At 39.5% G+C, this 14,865-nt stretch overlaps 1 protein-coding gene across 1 annotated transcript in view; it reads left to right on the forward strand.

Moving 5' to 3' along the window:
• The window catches only part of PAK3 (p21 (RAC1) activated kinase 3), a 117,674-nt gene that overhangs the window by 57,574 nt on the left and 45,235 nt on the right, over positions 1-14,865 (forward strand). The window contains exons 9-10 of the mRNA XM_079911637.1: positions 6,626-6,757; positions 8,008-8,173. Coding sequence (XP_079767763.1) covers positions 6,626-6,757; positions 8,008-8,173 — 298 coding nt within the window. The remainder of the gene's footprint in view (positions 1-6,625; positions 6,758-8,007; positions 8,174-14,865) is intronic.

Here is a 14,865-nt window from a genome sequence, read left to right on the forward strand (position 1 = left end):
TATGGATCATGTTACGTACCATAAAATATGTCCATGTGCTCTGAGGATTCAAAGGAAGGAGCTTACTTTTAGCTGGGGAGGGAAAAGGAAGCAGGCCCTCGTCTTCAAGGGCTTAAGCTCAGTGCCTAGTACAAAATAGGCACTTGGTACCTATTTGTTGAATTAGAAAATGCTTCATAGAAAAGGCGGAATTTGAACTAGATCTTGAAGGTCAGATGCGATTTGGATCCGTGAAGATAAGGAAGGGCATTCTAAGCAAAGGGAAGGCATGATAAAGGGCAGGGTAGTGAAAAGAGCAAGGGGACAAGGGGGTATGGGTTTGAATGAAGACTGAGATGCAGGAAAAGGAATCATAGGAGTTAAGCCTTGAAAGTTAAGTTGGAGCCAAATCATAGAAGCCCTTCAATGGTATTCTAAGGAATCTGGCCTATGTAAGTGTACAGTGGGAAGCCCTTGAAGTTTTGTGGGGCAGGAGAGTTAGGTGAATAAAGTTTATGCTTTAGAAGAGTGATCTGATCGCAAATGTCCAGAGTGAATTAAGGACAGAAGGTAAGACTGGATGCAGGGAGACTGACTGGGGAAATATCTCAAGCATCCAAGGCCAGAGGTGATGAGGGCCTACGTGAGGTAGTGGCAGTGGGAATGGAGATTAGATTTAAATTCCAAAGATGTTTAGGTTATTGATTAGATGTTGGAGGAAAGGTTGAGGTCAGAGATGATTGCAGGCTTTGGATGCTATGTGGGTGGCCAAAAATATGAGGGTATTATCTTTCAGGAGATGCATATTTCTGGGAGAAGATGCTGAGTTTCCTATTGGACAGTTTGAGTTCGAAGGTTTAGCAAGACTTCCAGATGGAACTAATTGATTAGGCTACTTGAGGAAGGCTGGGTTTCTATTGATTGAATGAACTGAATTTAGACCCTTAAGGTCAGGTTGGGTCACTTCTTTGGGCTCAGTAACTTGGGGAATTGCATCTTGTGTTCTCCTTATGGTTCTAGGGGGAGATTGCACTTCACACTGCTTGTGCTTTTGTTGTATTAGAAACACTCCCAGTAGACCTAGCTATCCTACAGGATGTGATTTAATGGGATTGACTACCCCTTCTCGACATAGCCTGAACTGCTCACAAGTGTTGGCATCTTCTAGTAGCCTGGGTGGGAATCAAAATAGAAACAATGTTATATTCACTAAATGTGTTAAACTAATGGCAATATAATTAATAATGAATTCAGCGATGCCTCTCATAGTCATACGAATCTGCTTCACTGCCCACTCATGATAGCTTCTTTGGTGTTAGTGTTATTAAACGCTAAATACTGTTCAGGGATCTACTCTTCGATTTGAGGCTACTTTGAAATTTGTGTATATTTATTGTACTATCAAGAGTGAAGTAATGCATTGAGAATCCTGAGCTAGTATTTTGAGTGGAAGGTAACAGCAATAATATGAATATGCCGTGATTTGTGCCTAGAGAAACTGGGTGTACGTGTGACAGATGACACTTTTTTTTTTACAGTACTGGCTTATTTTGTTCATCTACATTAGTGCTTTTTAAAAATTTCAGTATGCATTAGAATTGGCTGGATAGCCTGTTAAAATGCAGATTCTAGGGCTCCATTCCCAGAGTAGAATGGAGCCCTGAAATCTGTATTGTAAACAGGCAACCAAGAGGGGCTCTCAGGCCACACTTAGCATTATCTAAAGTCTCCAAAGTCCTTACTTCTTCTTTCTTCGACCTTTAACAATTAAGCTCAAAGAAAGGAGAGTTTCCTAAGGTAGTTCCACTAGCTGGTGTATTCTCTAGAGCAGGGTTTACAACTTAGAGTCCATGAATGGGCTTCAGAAGACATATGAACTCTTGAAATTATATGTAAAAATATGTGTCTACCTGTATTTTTCTGGGGAGATAGGCCAAACCCTTTAGAATTGGAAATGAGTCCAAGACCCAATCAGGTTAAGAATAACCTGCCTAGCTCGACTGAACGTGTGGCATAATGACTGTCAAAAATACTTAATTTCAGAAAGACAAAAAATTCCTTACTTGATATCCATCTGTCTCTATTTTTACAAGTTTATACATACTAGACATAGTAATCCTCAGCCCGGAAGGAAGAGTGTAGCAACATTATAACTTTGACTCCCCCAAAGGCCATCAAAAAAAAGCTGTTAATCAAGGAAAGCTAAGTTTATTATACTTACAGGAGCAAGAAAGAGCACTGCCAGTGTCTTAGAAACGGGATGTCAAGGGAGAATATCTATAGGGTTTTGGAGCACGGCTATGTGATTTTGAAGCAGGTCTCGCAAGACAAGAAAAGAGTTAGGATTGTGCAGTGTTTCTGATAAAGTAACTTTGGATTGGGGAATACAGCAAAGTGAGGGTCTTGAATAGAGTTTTGGTGAGCAAGCTGTTGTTATTCTTAATAAGTAAATTACTTCAGTTGGTTCAGTCTTATCTTCCAAGAACAAGTATTTCTTAAAGTGAGAAGCTAAGCTATTTTTGCTTGTTCTCAGTATTGTGTAACATAAGAACAGGAAAATATGCTCCATCTTGATATTGTTTAACACAGGGAAAAGAAAGTATGCCCAGCCCCAGTGTTATTTACACAGGGATGGAAAATCTGTGGAAAAAATACACAGGAGCAAGAAATTATGTTCATTTCAATTCTTAGTACCAAGGCCTGGTATCTATGTGTAATGCTGGGTAGTTAATGCTCCCTGGCCCAACCAACATCCAAAACATAATGTCCACTGAAGGTCACACATTCTTTCCAACCAACCAACATGGCAGCATAGTGTTTGGTCCCAGATAAACAGACATGTATCTTCTTCCTGCCTTGTAAACCCTCAAAGGATGAAAATCTTTAGGTTTTCGAATAGTCCCTTAGTCCATCCTTAGAGACTGGAATGTCCCCCATATGAAATTAGGGTAGTGAGGATAGTAATGAATGTTAAGAATCAGTCCATGAAATTTTGCAGGTGGATCTTCTCTAGTAAATTAGCGAGAACTGAAATGTGCAAGGCTACCTCTTGGCCAGTAGGCACTGGTTGGTCTTTGTACCAGTTTAAGGGTTGGGCCACTTTTAGATCCTCATAGGCTGTATATACACTCTCACTTATGGAGGACATGTGATGCATTGTATCAAATATATCAAGTATATTAAAGGGCCTCTATACCCCACTTTTTATTTTTGCTATAAAATTTTAAAAGTAATTTTTAAAATGTTAATTTTGAGATTATTTGATCATAAGTAGCACTTAATTTATGGTTAGGTGTAATTTCTTAGAAATCATTGTGAATACTCAAGAATTGTTGCTAAATAGAACAGCCTAACCTATAATTTGTTTTTTAATATAATGAAATTTCTATAAATACTAAATTTAAAGAACTAATTAATTAAGTTGACATATATTATACTTAACAGACATTTAATGAGACATTAACCGACAAATTTTATCATTTTCTTGTGGCATTTTGGAGCCGATGATTTATTTCTGAGTTCAAATATTTTCTTAGGCACACGTACAGCTTATTATTCCTAGGCATGGTTCATATTGCCTGATGAATAAAATAGCATTGTTTGCCATATAGAAACGAGTCAATTTATATGCAGGTTCTGCCCATCTACCAAGGAACAGTGATTAGTTGCATCCTGGATTCCAGCTGGCATAAGATGGAGTAGAAGTTTCTGGAACAAAATAATATCAAAGCAAATACCATTAATCCAAAGGCAACTTCTCCCTGTGCCCTGAGGTGCCATGAAGAATTAGTCTTTCACAAAAAGAAACTGATTTTTTATCTAGAAATATAACGTCATTAATATATGTTGCTATCCACGCAGCCACAACCCAATGTAATAGCCCAGCTGTTTTGGCTAAATTAAGAATAAATATGCTGTACACCTGAAACTAACACAACATTGTTAGTCAACTATACTCCAATATAAACTAAAAATTAAAAAAAATAGAAAAACAATATCAAGTAAGCATATAAACTTCAATCTATAAACCACTCAGCGTATATATCAGGCAATCAAATATTCTTTCAAATTTATAAATTCTAAGTTGTCTTGTCACAGTATATAAGTCTTGCTGGCTCCAATAAGATACATGGCTATACCTATTACACCACCGTAGGTTTATACATGATTATAGAAAATCCACAGTGAATTTAAATCACAGACTGAGGTCCTTTGATGTAACCGTCTATTAGTAGGCTGTCTGCATCTGCCTCAGGAACTTTGTCCTCGAGGAATGAAAATTCTTTCTAGTCTCCAGAGAAGATGTACAGATTGCCAACAAACACATAAAAGAATGCTCAACATCATTAATCATTAGAGAAGCGCAAATCAAAACTGAAATGAGATATCACCTCACACCAGTCAGAATGGCCATCATCAAAAAATCTAGAAACAATAAACGCTGGAGAGGGTGTGGAGAAAAGGGAACACTCTTGCACTGTTGGTGGGAATGTGAATTGATACAGCCACTATGGAGAACAGTATGGAGGTTCCTTAAAAAACTACAAATAGAACTACCATATGACCCAGCAATCCCACTACTGGCATATACCCTGAGAAAACCATAATTCAAAAAGAGTCATGTACCAAAATGTTCATTGCATCTCTATTTACAATAGCCAGGACCTGGAAGCGACCTAAGTGTCCATCAACAGATGAATGGGTAAAGAAGATGTGGCACATATATACAATGGAATATTACTCAGCCATAAAAAGAAATGAAATTGAGTTATTTGTAGTGAGGTGGATGGACCTAGAGTCTGTCATACAGAGTGAAGTAAGTCAGAGAGAGAAAAACAAAGACCATATGCTAACACACATATAAGGAATCTAAGAAAAAAAATGGTTCTGAAGAACCTAGGGGCAGGACAGGAATAAAGATGCAGATGTAGAGAATGGACTTGAGGACACAGGGAAGGAGAAGGGTAATCTGGGACGAAGTGAGAGAGTGGCATGGACATATATACACTAACAAATGTGAAATAGATAGCTAGTGGGAAGCAGCCGCATAGCACAGGGAGATCAGCTCAGTGCTTTGTGTCCACCTAGAGGGGTGGGATAGGGAGGGTGGGAGGGAGGGAGAGGCAAGAGGGAAGAGATATGGGGCTATATGTATATGCATAGCTGATTCACTTTGTTATAAAGCAGAAACTAACACACCATTGTAAAGCAATTATACACCAATAAAGATGTGAAAGAAAGAAAGAAAGAAAGAAAGAAAGAAAGAAAGAAAGAAAGAAAGAAAGAAAGAAAGAAAGAAAGAAAATTCTTTTTAGGCTTAGCCTGAGCCAGTGTACTCAAAGGCATAAACAAAAAATAAACAAGTACACACACACATGCACACACACACAACAAAAACTCAAAAACCATCTATAATAGTGCTGTCCAACAGAAATGTAATAAAAGCCATATGTGTAATTTTAAATTTTCTGACTTTCATTTTTAAAAGTAAAAAGAAATAGGTGAAGTTAATTTTAATAATATATTTTATTTAACCCAACATATTAAAATATTTTTATTTCAACATACACTCCATATAAAAAGCAATAAGGAAATATTTTATATTTTTTTCTTATTATGTATTCAGTACCTGGTATGTATTTTTCACTTACACCTTACATCTCAACTCAGACTAGCCACATTTTAAGTGTTGAATAGCCATCATACTGAACAACAAAGATCTATATCATAGTTCAGTGATTTTTAAACTTAAGCAAGCATCAGGATCATCTGGAAGGCTTGTTATCGCACAGATTGCTGGGTCCCACCCCCAGAATTTGATTCATAGGTCTGGATAGAGTCCAAGAATTTGCATTTCTAACAAATTCCTTGATAATGCTAATGATGCTGATCTGGGGACCACACTTTGAGTACCATGGCCATAGTTATTTCAAAATCCACCTTTGGTACCATTCTACCCCTGCATTAATGTGAACGATCAAGAACCAACCCTAGATACTGTGGTTGCTGTCATTATTTTTGGTGTTATTGAAATTTTTCTCATTGCAAATCATCATTTACCTGTTGGTTGAGACTGAAAGTTATTTATGTAGATGAGCATTCCTTAAATCTTCATGTCTGTTATTCTCTGAGTGCTTCTTTCCGGGAGGCTGAACAGGAAAGAAACATTTATGGGCTCGCTTGTACTTCGTGAATATTTGCAGAGCTGTATTTATGCCATACGCATGCTCTGATCTTTAGGCACAAAATAGCCACTTGCTGGTTGACAAACTGTCAATCAACACATTGACAATCTGCCCAGTACCAAGTCAAGGCGTTAATAGCAATTAATTTGCTTTTTAAAATATATTCATTGATTTCAAAAACACTGAACTTGAAAATGTTCAATGAATAGCTCACTGTTTTTGAGCTCAGTGGAAAATAAAAGGAAGTTTTAAAATTTCATGGTGCTTAAATCCTGACCTGAATTTATCTCTGAATGCGGGCAGGTTCTGGCCACCAAATTGTAGATGGTTCTGTGCATTTGTAAAAGATGAAGTTCCTTCCTGTCCCTACGTGCTTAGATATTTTATCTCCCTTTTCTCACTTCTGAAGAGAAACAATGAGGAGTTAAGATCTGGTCTTTAAACTTTGTTTTTACCGTAAGAGTACAAAAACAGCATCAGAGCCTCCTTTGGCTCCCCCTGTGTCTGAAGAAGAAGATGAAGAAGAGGAAGAAGAAGAAGACGACAATGAGCCGCCACCAGTCATTGCACCAAGACCAGAGCATACAAAATCAGTAAGTCCCAAGTGACCGTGTTTCCAAATGATTCAACAGACGTCCTTTGGCATAGTCCTAGAGTCAGAATCTAGTTAGTCACCTAGTATCTGTTGAGCATCTATGTTCCCGGAACTAGAGTATAAGATAAAAATTTCACTGGGGTTGCTGTTTGAGGATGCAGATTAGCACATGACAATTAGAGAATAATACCAAGCAATATACAAAGAAGTGCTAAATTTTAAAACTGCTGCAGAAGTTAAGAAAGAGAACAAAAGCCATGGGAATCTGGTAGGAAGAATTGCATACGCAGAGGCACCAAGACCACAATTAGCACAGCGTGTTTGGGGACCTCAAAAGACTAGCCCCTGAGAGCTTTCAAGGGCAGTATACTTGAAGCAACTTAAAGATCTTTTTTGATAGAAATCACTTGTCTTTAAAAACTCATTAAATGTTGAGGGGCGGGGTGGAGGGAGGAATGAATAGGTGGAGCACAGAAGATTTTTAGAGCAGAGAAAATACTCTGTGTGATACCATAATGATGGATGCATGTCATTATACATTCATCCAAGCCCATAGAATGTGCATTAAGAGTGAACCATGGGATTGATGGATTGAAAGTGATGAAAAATAGGGTACTTGAATATCATAATCCTATTGGTCCACTCTCTGTGTGGCCAAAAATACAACAGCCCAACTCTACCTTCATTATAGTATGTTCCTCTAGTTCCTCCTACTTGACTTTTGTAGGTAAATACAGTTTGGTAAGTATCTCTACAGAAATTGATGGCCCTGGAGGCTGCCATCCCATATAAAGGATAATGGGAGACAGAAAAGGCATTTCTGAAAAGAAAGACTCAGAGGGGAAGGCCAAACATAAATTTTGAGAATTAGAAGAGAGATATCAGGCATAATCAGACCCTAAAACTTTAGGAAAGTGATTTAATTGTCTATGGTCTTACAACTCTTTAGTTATAGAATTTTCACTAGTATCTGTATTACCCATACCCAATTAGTGATTTTGGATTCAAGGAACATTGAATTTATTAATGATCTACAAAAATGGATACTTCTGAAGTCGTTATTGTAAAGGATACATCTAATAATTATGAAAGTACATGATAATAAATCATTGTGTGTATGTGTAAAAAAAAAAAGAGTGAACCATATGTAAACTGTGGACTTTGAGTGATCCTGATGTGTCAATGTAGGTTCATCAATTGTAGCATTATTTTGGTCTTTAATCTGTAACCAGATTTTTTGTCTTTAAGATCTACACTCGTTCCGTGGTTGAATCCATTGCTTCACCAGCAGCACCAAATAAAGAGGTCACACCACCTTCTGCTGAGAACGCCAATTCCAGTACTTTGTATAGAAACACAGATCGGCAAAGGAAAAAATCCAAGATGACAGATGAGGAGATCCTAGAGAAGCTAAGTGAGTTGTTTTTTGTTTTGCCATCATTAGTTTCTTCATGAGAGGGTTTCTCCACCTAGAGTGGGGATTGAACCTTTAAAAATTTGAACCTGCTTGCATGCACTCCAGGCTCCCTGACATCACAAGATGAAAAGTTTGAGACTCACTGTGTATTCCAGATCACCTCCTCCCTCATACTCCTAATTGCACAAAAACCAAGCATTTTCAATTGAAAAACATCAATCAAGGTGAAAACTTCACTAAATGAATTAAGTAGTAAGTTTTATTTTAAGATTATACCCCCAAAGGGGATCAGTCTGATGAAAAAGATCTTATGATCATACCCCAGGGGCCCCCACCTGATCAGTCATGATGGATAGTTCAACCTCAAAACCCAACACAGTCAATCAAAGTTGGTGGCCACGATAAAATTGCCTTTTCTCTTAATTTAGGAAATTGCTATGTGGACAGGGAGGCAGGGCCAGCAAATGCTCACAGCCTCCTTCCTGCAGTGTCATTAGTGTACCCAGTGTACCCAGTGTCATTAGTGTACCCAGGCTTGTGCATACACACTCGCTCCATTTTACAAAACACTCCTCTTCCACTTAGCTTTCTGAGTCAAAGAGATTTTTAAAAAAATCCTCTGTTGAAAAGAGTCAAAGTTCTGTGAAGCACATTCATTAAACTCATACTACAAAAGCATCTAACAAATCACTAGTTATCTACAGTTCGTGCCTCCAATCTGACTAACTCCTACTCATCCTTCAAACCTCAGCTCAAAAGACACCTCCTCAGGAAAGCCCTCCTTGTCTCTCTCAGTCTGAGTCAATGGACCTTCTTTTCACTGCCTTTATTGCAGCAAATATCACACTGTACTTGTCTGTCTCCTTCACTAGACTGGGAGCTCTTTAAAGACAGAGATTGTGCCTTCTTTTCCCATACATCCAGCTCTAATAAAGTGCCTGGTACAGAAAGGCACTTAACGGATGCTTGTTGATTGAATGGGTGAAAAAATGAGCAGACAAATGCATCTTTACTGGGTTCCTACTTACGTGTTCTATGCCAGAGTCTTTGGAGGAAACCATAGAAAAACAATTTCCTGATATTAAGAAACTTACAATTTTATTTGGAAGATAAGATTTAATAGTGTGATACAATGAGAGAATAGGAGGCCATCTTGTTTCATGCAACTGTCTGTCTAAAAGAACTCAGGAAAGGAAGAGAGCAGTGCAGGCTATAGGCCACAGGAAGACTCTGCAGAGGTGGTCGTAGGGCCATTTTGCCCTCCAGGGGACATTTGGCAGTATCTGGAGACATGTTTATTGTCACAGCACAGGGAATGCCACTGGCATCTAGTGGATGGAGGCTAAGGATGCTTATAAACACTCTATAATGCAAAGGGTAGCTTCCTTCCTTTCCCCTCCGCGACAAAGAATTATTCAGCCCAAAATGTCAACAGTGCTGATGTTGAGACAGTCTGACACAGAGGTATTTGGAAAGGCAAAGGTTTGGGTTGCCGTTGTCAGCGCTCAGAACTGGAATTGAGGGACCAATTGAGCCAACCGACTTTACTGTACACGATCAAACATGCCTCTAGTGCTAATACCAACTATTTCCTTAATAACAACAGCAATAATTCCCGTTTATTAAGTGCCTTCTCTGCTGACCACTTCACATACATTATCAAGTTTAATTTTCACAGTAATCCCTTGTGGTAGATTTTCATAGCCTCATTTTATAGATCAGTGAAAGTAAGCCTCAAAAAGCTGGAGTGACCAGATCACCAAACTAATGAGTGGCAGAGCCAGAGTTGGAATTCATATCTGTTTGCCTTCAAAGCTTATACTATTTCCATTACCCACTTTGCTTCTGCATTTGCCAGCTGTCTATTTGTGTAAAAGGGAAGGAATAAAGGAAAGAATTGCCTGGATAATTTCAGTTCAAGTATTCAGACCATTGCCTCAGTTTTTTTCCTTTACTTTACATGACCTGTGAGAATATATCAGATTTTAAAAATCTAGCAGCCTCGCTTTAGTAAAATTGATTATTTGATAACTGTTTCAAGTCTCAGTAGATTTATTATAGTGAAAATACATTTATAGCTTTCTTAAGTTCACTGACAGAGAAACAGGCATTATTTTGAGGCGGGGGCAAGATCTTGTTTTGCTTGCAAACTGTAAGGGTTCTGGAGCTGTGGTATTTGTTGTTTATTCTGCCCTACACTGAGCAACATGATGAAGAGGAAAAAGCCATGTTTGATTGATTACATTTTTAATTAAGAATTAAGTCAGTTGTTTTCTCTATTGGAGAATGCTTGGGCCTAGAGAGAATCTTTTTCCCTCCAGCCTGTGGGCCACCTGCAACTCTCAACCCTACCTTGTGCTCACAGATGTCGGCAGGGCACACCTGCCAAGAAATGGAGGAGTGTTTTTCACGAAGCAAATCCAGGCTGAGCTTTACTGCAAAGTCTGCAAAGTCAGTCTTTCCTGCTTCTGCTTCACCGTCACCCTCCCTGGGCCCTGTCTCTGCCACTTACTCGCTTATATAACCTTAAGCTAGTTATTGAACCCCTCTGAACCTTCATTTCTTATTGGCCAAATGGGGATGAGAATCGTAACTACATTTTAGGACTCTGTCTACAGGATGGATTTTACGTAGCCCAACCTATGGCTAAGAGGACAGGTATTGGCGTCAGAAAGGCCCAGATTCAAATCGCAAGCCCATTGCTCCCAGCTGTGTCACTTTAGGCAAGTTATTGTAACTTTTCTGGACCTCTTTTTCCTCATTAAGAAAAATGGGGATAATAATGGTACCAACCTTATAGCATTATGATAATTCAATGAGAATAATGTATGTAAAAACCTCCAGCAAGAGTACTTGGTACACAATAGGTGCTCAATAAACGGTAGTTACTATTTTATTACATGAATATAAAGCCTTATTAAGATAATACAATAGGACAGACTTTGAAGTGAATCATAACTGAGTCTGAGTGAGTCATAGACCCAGACCAGCTGTGTGTCCTTAGACAAGTCACTGAACTCTTCTAAAATTTAGTGTCTTCATCTGAAAAATGGAGACGATTGTACTGGTATAATGGGGATTTTGTGAGGACCAAACGAGGCAAAGTATGTAAGCCACCCAGCACAATAAATAGTTGCTTAGAATTATTATGCTGTGTTTTCCACCATGAGAGCAACCGTATTTTTCACTATAAAAAATTGGGGGGCTTCCCTGGTGGCACAGTGGTTGAGAGTCCGCCTGCCGATGCAGGGGACACAGGTTCGTGCCCCGGTCCGGGAAGATCCCACATGCCGCGGAGCGGCTGGGCCCGTGAGCCATGGCCGCTGAGCCTGCGCGTCCGGAGCCTGTGCTCCGCAATGGGAGAGGCCACAGCAGTGAGAGGCCCGCGTACCGCAAAAAAAAAAAAATTGGGGCCTAGGATCTTCAGGGGGACAGAATGTTTGAAACCAGCAATAATCCCAGATGTACGGGCCCTGTACGGAAATCACTGAGGAGAAGGGGCTTGGGGAAGGAGTAAAGGAGCCTGTACTAAGAGGCAACGGAGAGGGAAAAGGGAGACAGGGAGGTAGGAAAATGGCCTACGGCCCATACCAGGGTGGACCCCACCATAAGCGTGGGGAGGAGGGGAGGGCGGCCTCACCTTCAGTCTCAGGGATCTGATTACTATGACGTGGGCAGCCCAGACCACAGAGCTGTCAGGCTATTCTTCTTCCACACAGATACTGATTGTGGGAGCCAGACCATGGGATCATTAATGGCTGAAATGAACAGATCATCTTTCAGTTTTACACAGACAGATAGCCTGGGTCTGCCTTGTTCATTGTGGTCTGGTCTGAATCTGCTGGAAAATAAAGAAACCCCTACATTTTAGTGAAATTTTTCAAAAGGTGCTGACTGTCAGCAGAATTGTGCAATCGCCTCCTCCTCTAGTCCCTCCCCTCCCCCAGCATTCCCCACTCAAAACTCTTTCTCCGAATCCCCCCTCAGATAGAACTAATATTAGTTCGGAGAGTTCTTTTGCTTTTTCTCAGAAATCAAAACCTTCATTATGCCAAACAGACAGTCTTTTAATGCTTGGAGTTCAACTTAGTTTCCTTGACATGTAGGCAAACACACTGATGGGCTTTTCTGTCACTGAAACCACATCATGAAGCCTATTTTCAAATACTAGTATTTAGTGACTTCTTAAATCCTTGTACTTTAAAGTGAATGGTTTGTTTCTCATTTAGGAAATTGCTCTGGTTGGAAGTCGTTCTGTATTGCCATCATTTTTTCCTTTTGATGTTGAGTTGCTGAATTTTGTCTCTTTATCCCTATCGTGTACCAGTGTTTTCTCCTTTCTTTAGTATAATTTAGGAACACAAATTAGAATGGCTCTGATGCAAGAGGTCACCGTCAAAGCTTGTTTTGTACACAAGGCCTGCTGTTCACTTGCTTAGCATCAGTAGATGGCAGCACACACTCTCCTGTGACCGGTAATGGGCATGAGGACGCCATTTTATCAGAATAGCAGTTAAATTCAGAAGCAGAAGCGCCTCAAAATGGTTGTCTTTCGGTAATCCTCATGAAAGGATTTATTCCCAGTTGTTGTTGTTGTTGTTTTTATCCTGCATACCATGGAGATAAAAGTTGAGTAATTTACTGCCATAAAGCCTCATTAATAGAGACACAGATGTAGAGAACAGATGTATGGACACCAAGGGGGGAAAGCAAGGCGTGGGAGGTGGGAGGTTGGATGAATTGGGAGATTGGGATTGACATATATACACTAATATGTATAAAATAGATAACTAATAAGAACCTGCTGTATAAAAATAAAATAAAATAAAATAAAAACCTCATTAACTGAAGCCTGCCAATTGGAATTGGTCATAATTCAGAAAGTGGCTTGGGGTGAAGCTTATTTGCTTTTGTTCAGTCTATGGAAAAGAGTTTGCTCAGCAACTTAATAGTATAACTTTCTTAGAAGACTTTAAACTGCTTAATAAAACTGTGGTTTCAAGTGACTTTAAAATCGTCATTTCATTTAAAAATTTTTTAAGTTCCAGGTCCTTACCCAGTCACAGCTGGCTTGAAGGAAGGTAGTTCTCAGTGATGTAGAAATCTGTGAGACAATCTGAAAAATGAAATAGCAACTCAGAATTACATTGGTGGTATTCTATAGAGATAGCTCAAGTAAAATACATTCTCTAACCCCTGCCTTAAAATACGGGGCATTTACTAAATGTAATTCCTAATTTTATTTGAGTTTAATTCAATAGACATTTATTGAGTAACCAACGTATTTCACATACAGCATTATATGGGGAAGCACTGAGGATGCAGAGATGAATAAGACATGGCCCCTGTCCTTACGACACAGTCTATAAGGGGATGTCAAATACATAGATATAGATGGATGGTATATTAAGTACAGAGAAGGAGAGCAAGAGCAAAAACAAGAAAAAAAGCAAAAGAGGAGGCAGAAAGAGAGAGAGAGAGAGAAGGTACAATGGCAGTACAGAGAAGGGAAATTATTAATTTTATTCCAAAAACATCAGGGAAGCCTTCCTAGAGGAGGCATAACTGAAGCTGAGTTGAAGCGTGAATAAGGACTTGCCAGGAAGAAAACTTAAGAAGGACATTGCGGGCAGAGAATAGCATGTAAAGAAAGTATAAAAGTATATGGTTGGGAACATTAACTTATTCAGTGCCACTTGAGTATATCAGTAGAATTGGTGGTGGATATGAGCACTGGAGTTTTAAGAGAGGGAGCCAAGTCGCTAAGCAGGATCTGATCATGAGCTACAATTCGTTTGTTATGGTGAGAGCATAAGGTTCTAGTGGGGAAGTGGGGAAGATGAGATGGAGAATGAAGCAAGAGCCAGATACAAAGAACCTTGCATTCCATGCCAAGGAGATTGAGCTTTACCCTGTAGGTGTTGAGGAAGCATCCAGGACCCCTGAACCAGAGAATCACGTGATCAGGTCTGCACTTAGAGCATCCTGACATAGGTGTGGAGCCTGGACTCGAGTGGGCAGAGGCTGGAAATTCTGAATCCAGTTAGGAGGCTGTCGGAATAGCCCAAACAAAAAATGGTGAGGGCCTAACTAGAACAGTAGTAATGAGGAGACGACAGATTCAAAAAGTATCTAGGAGGTAAACAGATACAGGCCCAGGACTCAGTGGACAACTACACACATGGGGAGTGAAGGTAAGGGATAAGTCAGGGTGACTCCCAGATCTCGGACTCGGGCTACTGAGTGGACAGATAGTTGTACCATTGACTGAGATTGGGAATACAAGAGGAAAAGAATTACAACGACTCACATATCGTGACTCTTATTTAACCTAACTGAAACATGGACTTCTCTTACGAAAAACAAACAACAACAAACCTAACAACCATGGATGAACAACCCATGAATGAAACATTTTTTTTTCCAGGTATACTATCTACTGGTAGGTCTGAATGAAGTTGTTCACTAGCCCAGAAACTAGATCACGTCTAAATTAGCACGAAGTATCGTCTGTAGCACACAGTTTAGCTCTTGAATACATATTTGCTTGTTCACATTCATTTAGTCAGCAAATTCAGTGGCAGCCACTGTTCTGGGCACTGAAGTTACAGGGATGAAAAGACAAGCTTCCTGCCCTCAAAAAGAAGCATGTAAGTCTCATTAGAATGATCAGAGAAGAATATTGATAT

Source organism: Stenella coeruleoalba, assembly GCF_951394435.1.
Source record: "Stenella coeruleoalba genome assembly, chromosome: X".
Lineage (NCBI taxonomy): Eukaryota > Metazoa > Chordata > Mammalia > Artiodactyla > Delphinidae > Stenella > Stenella coeruleoalba.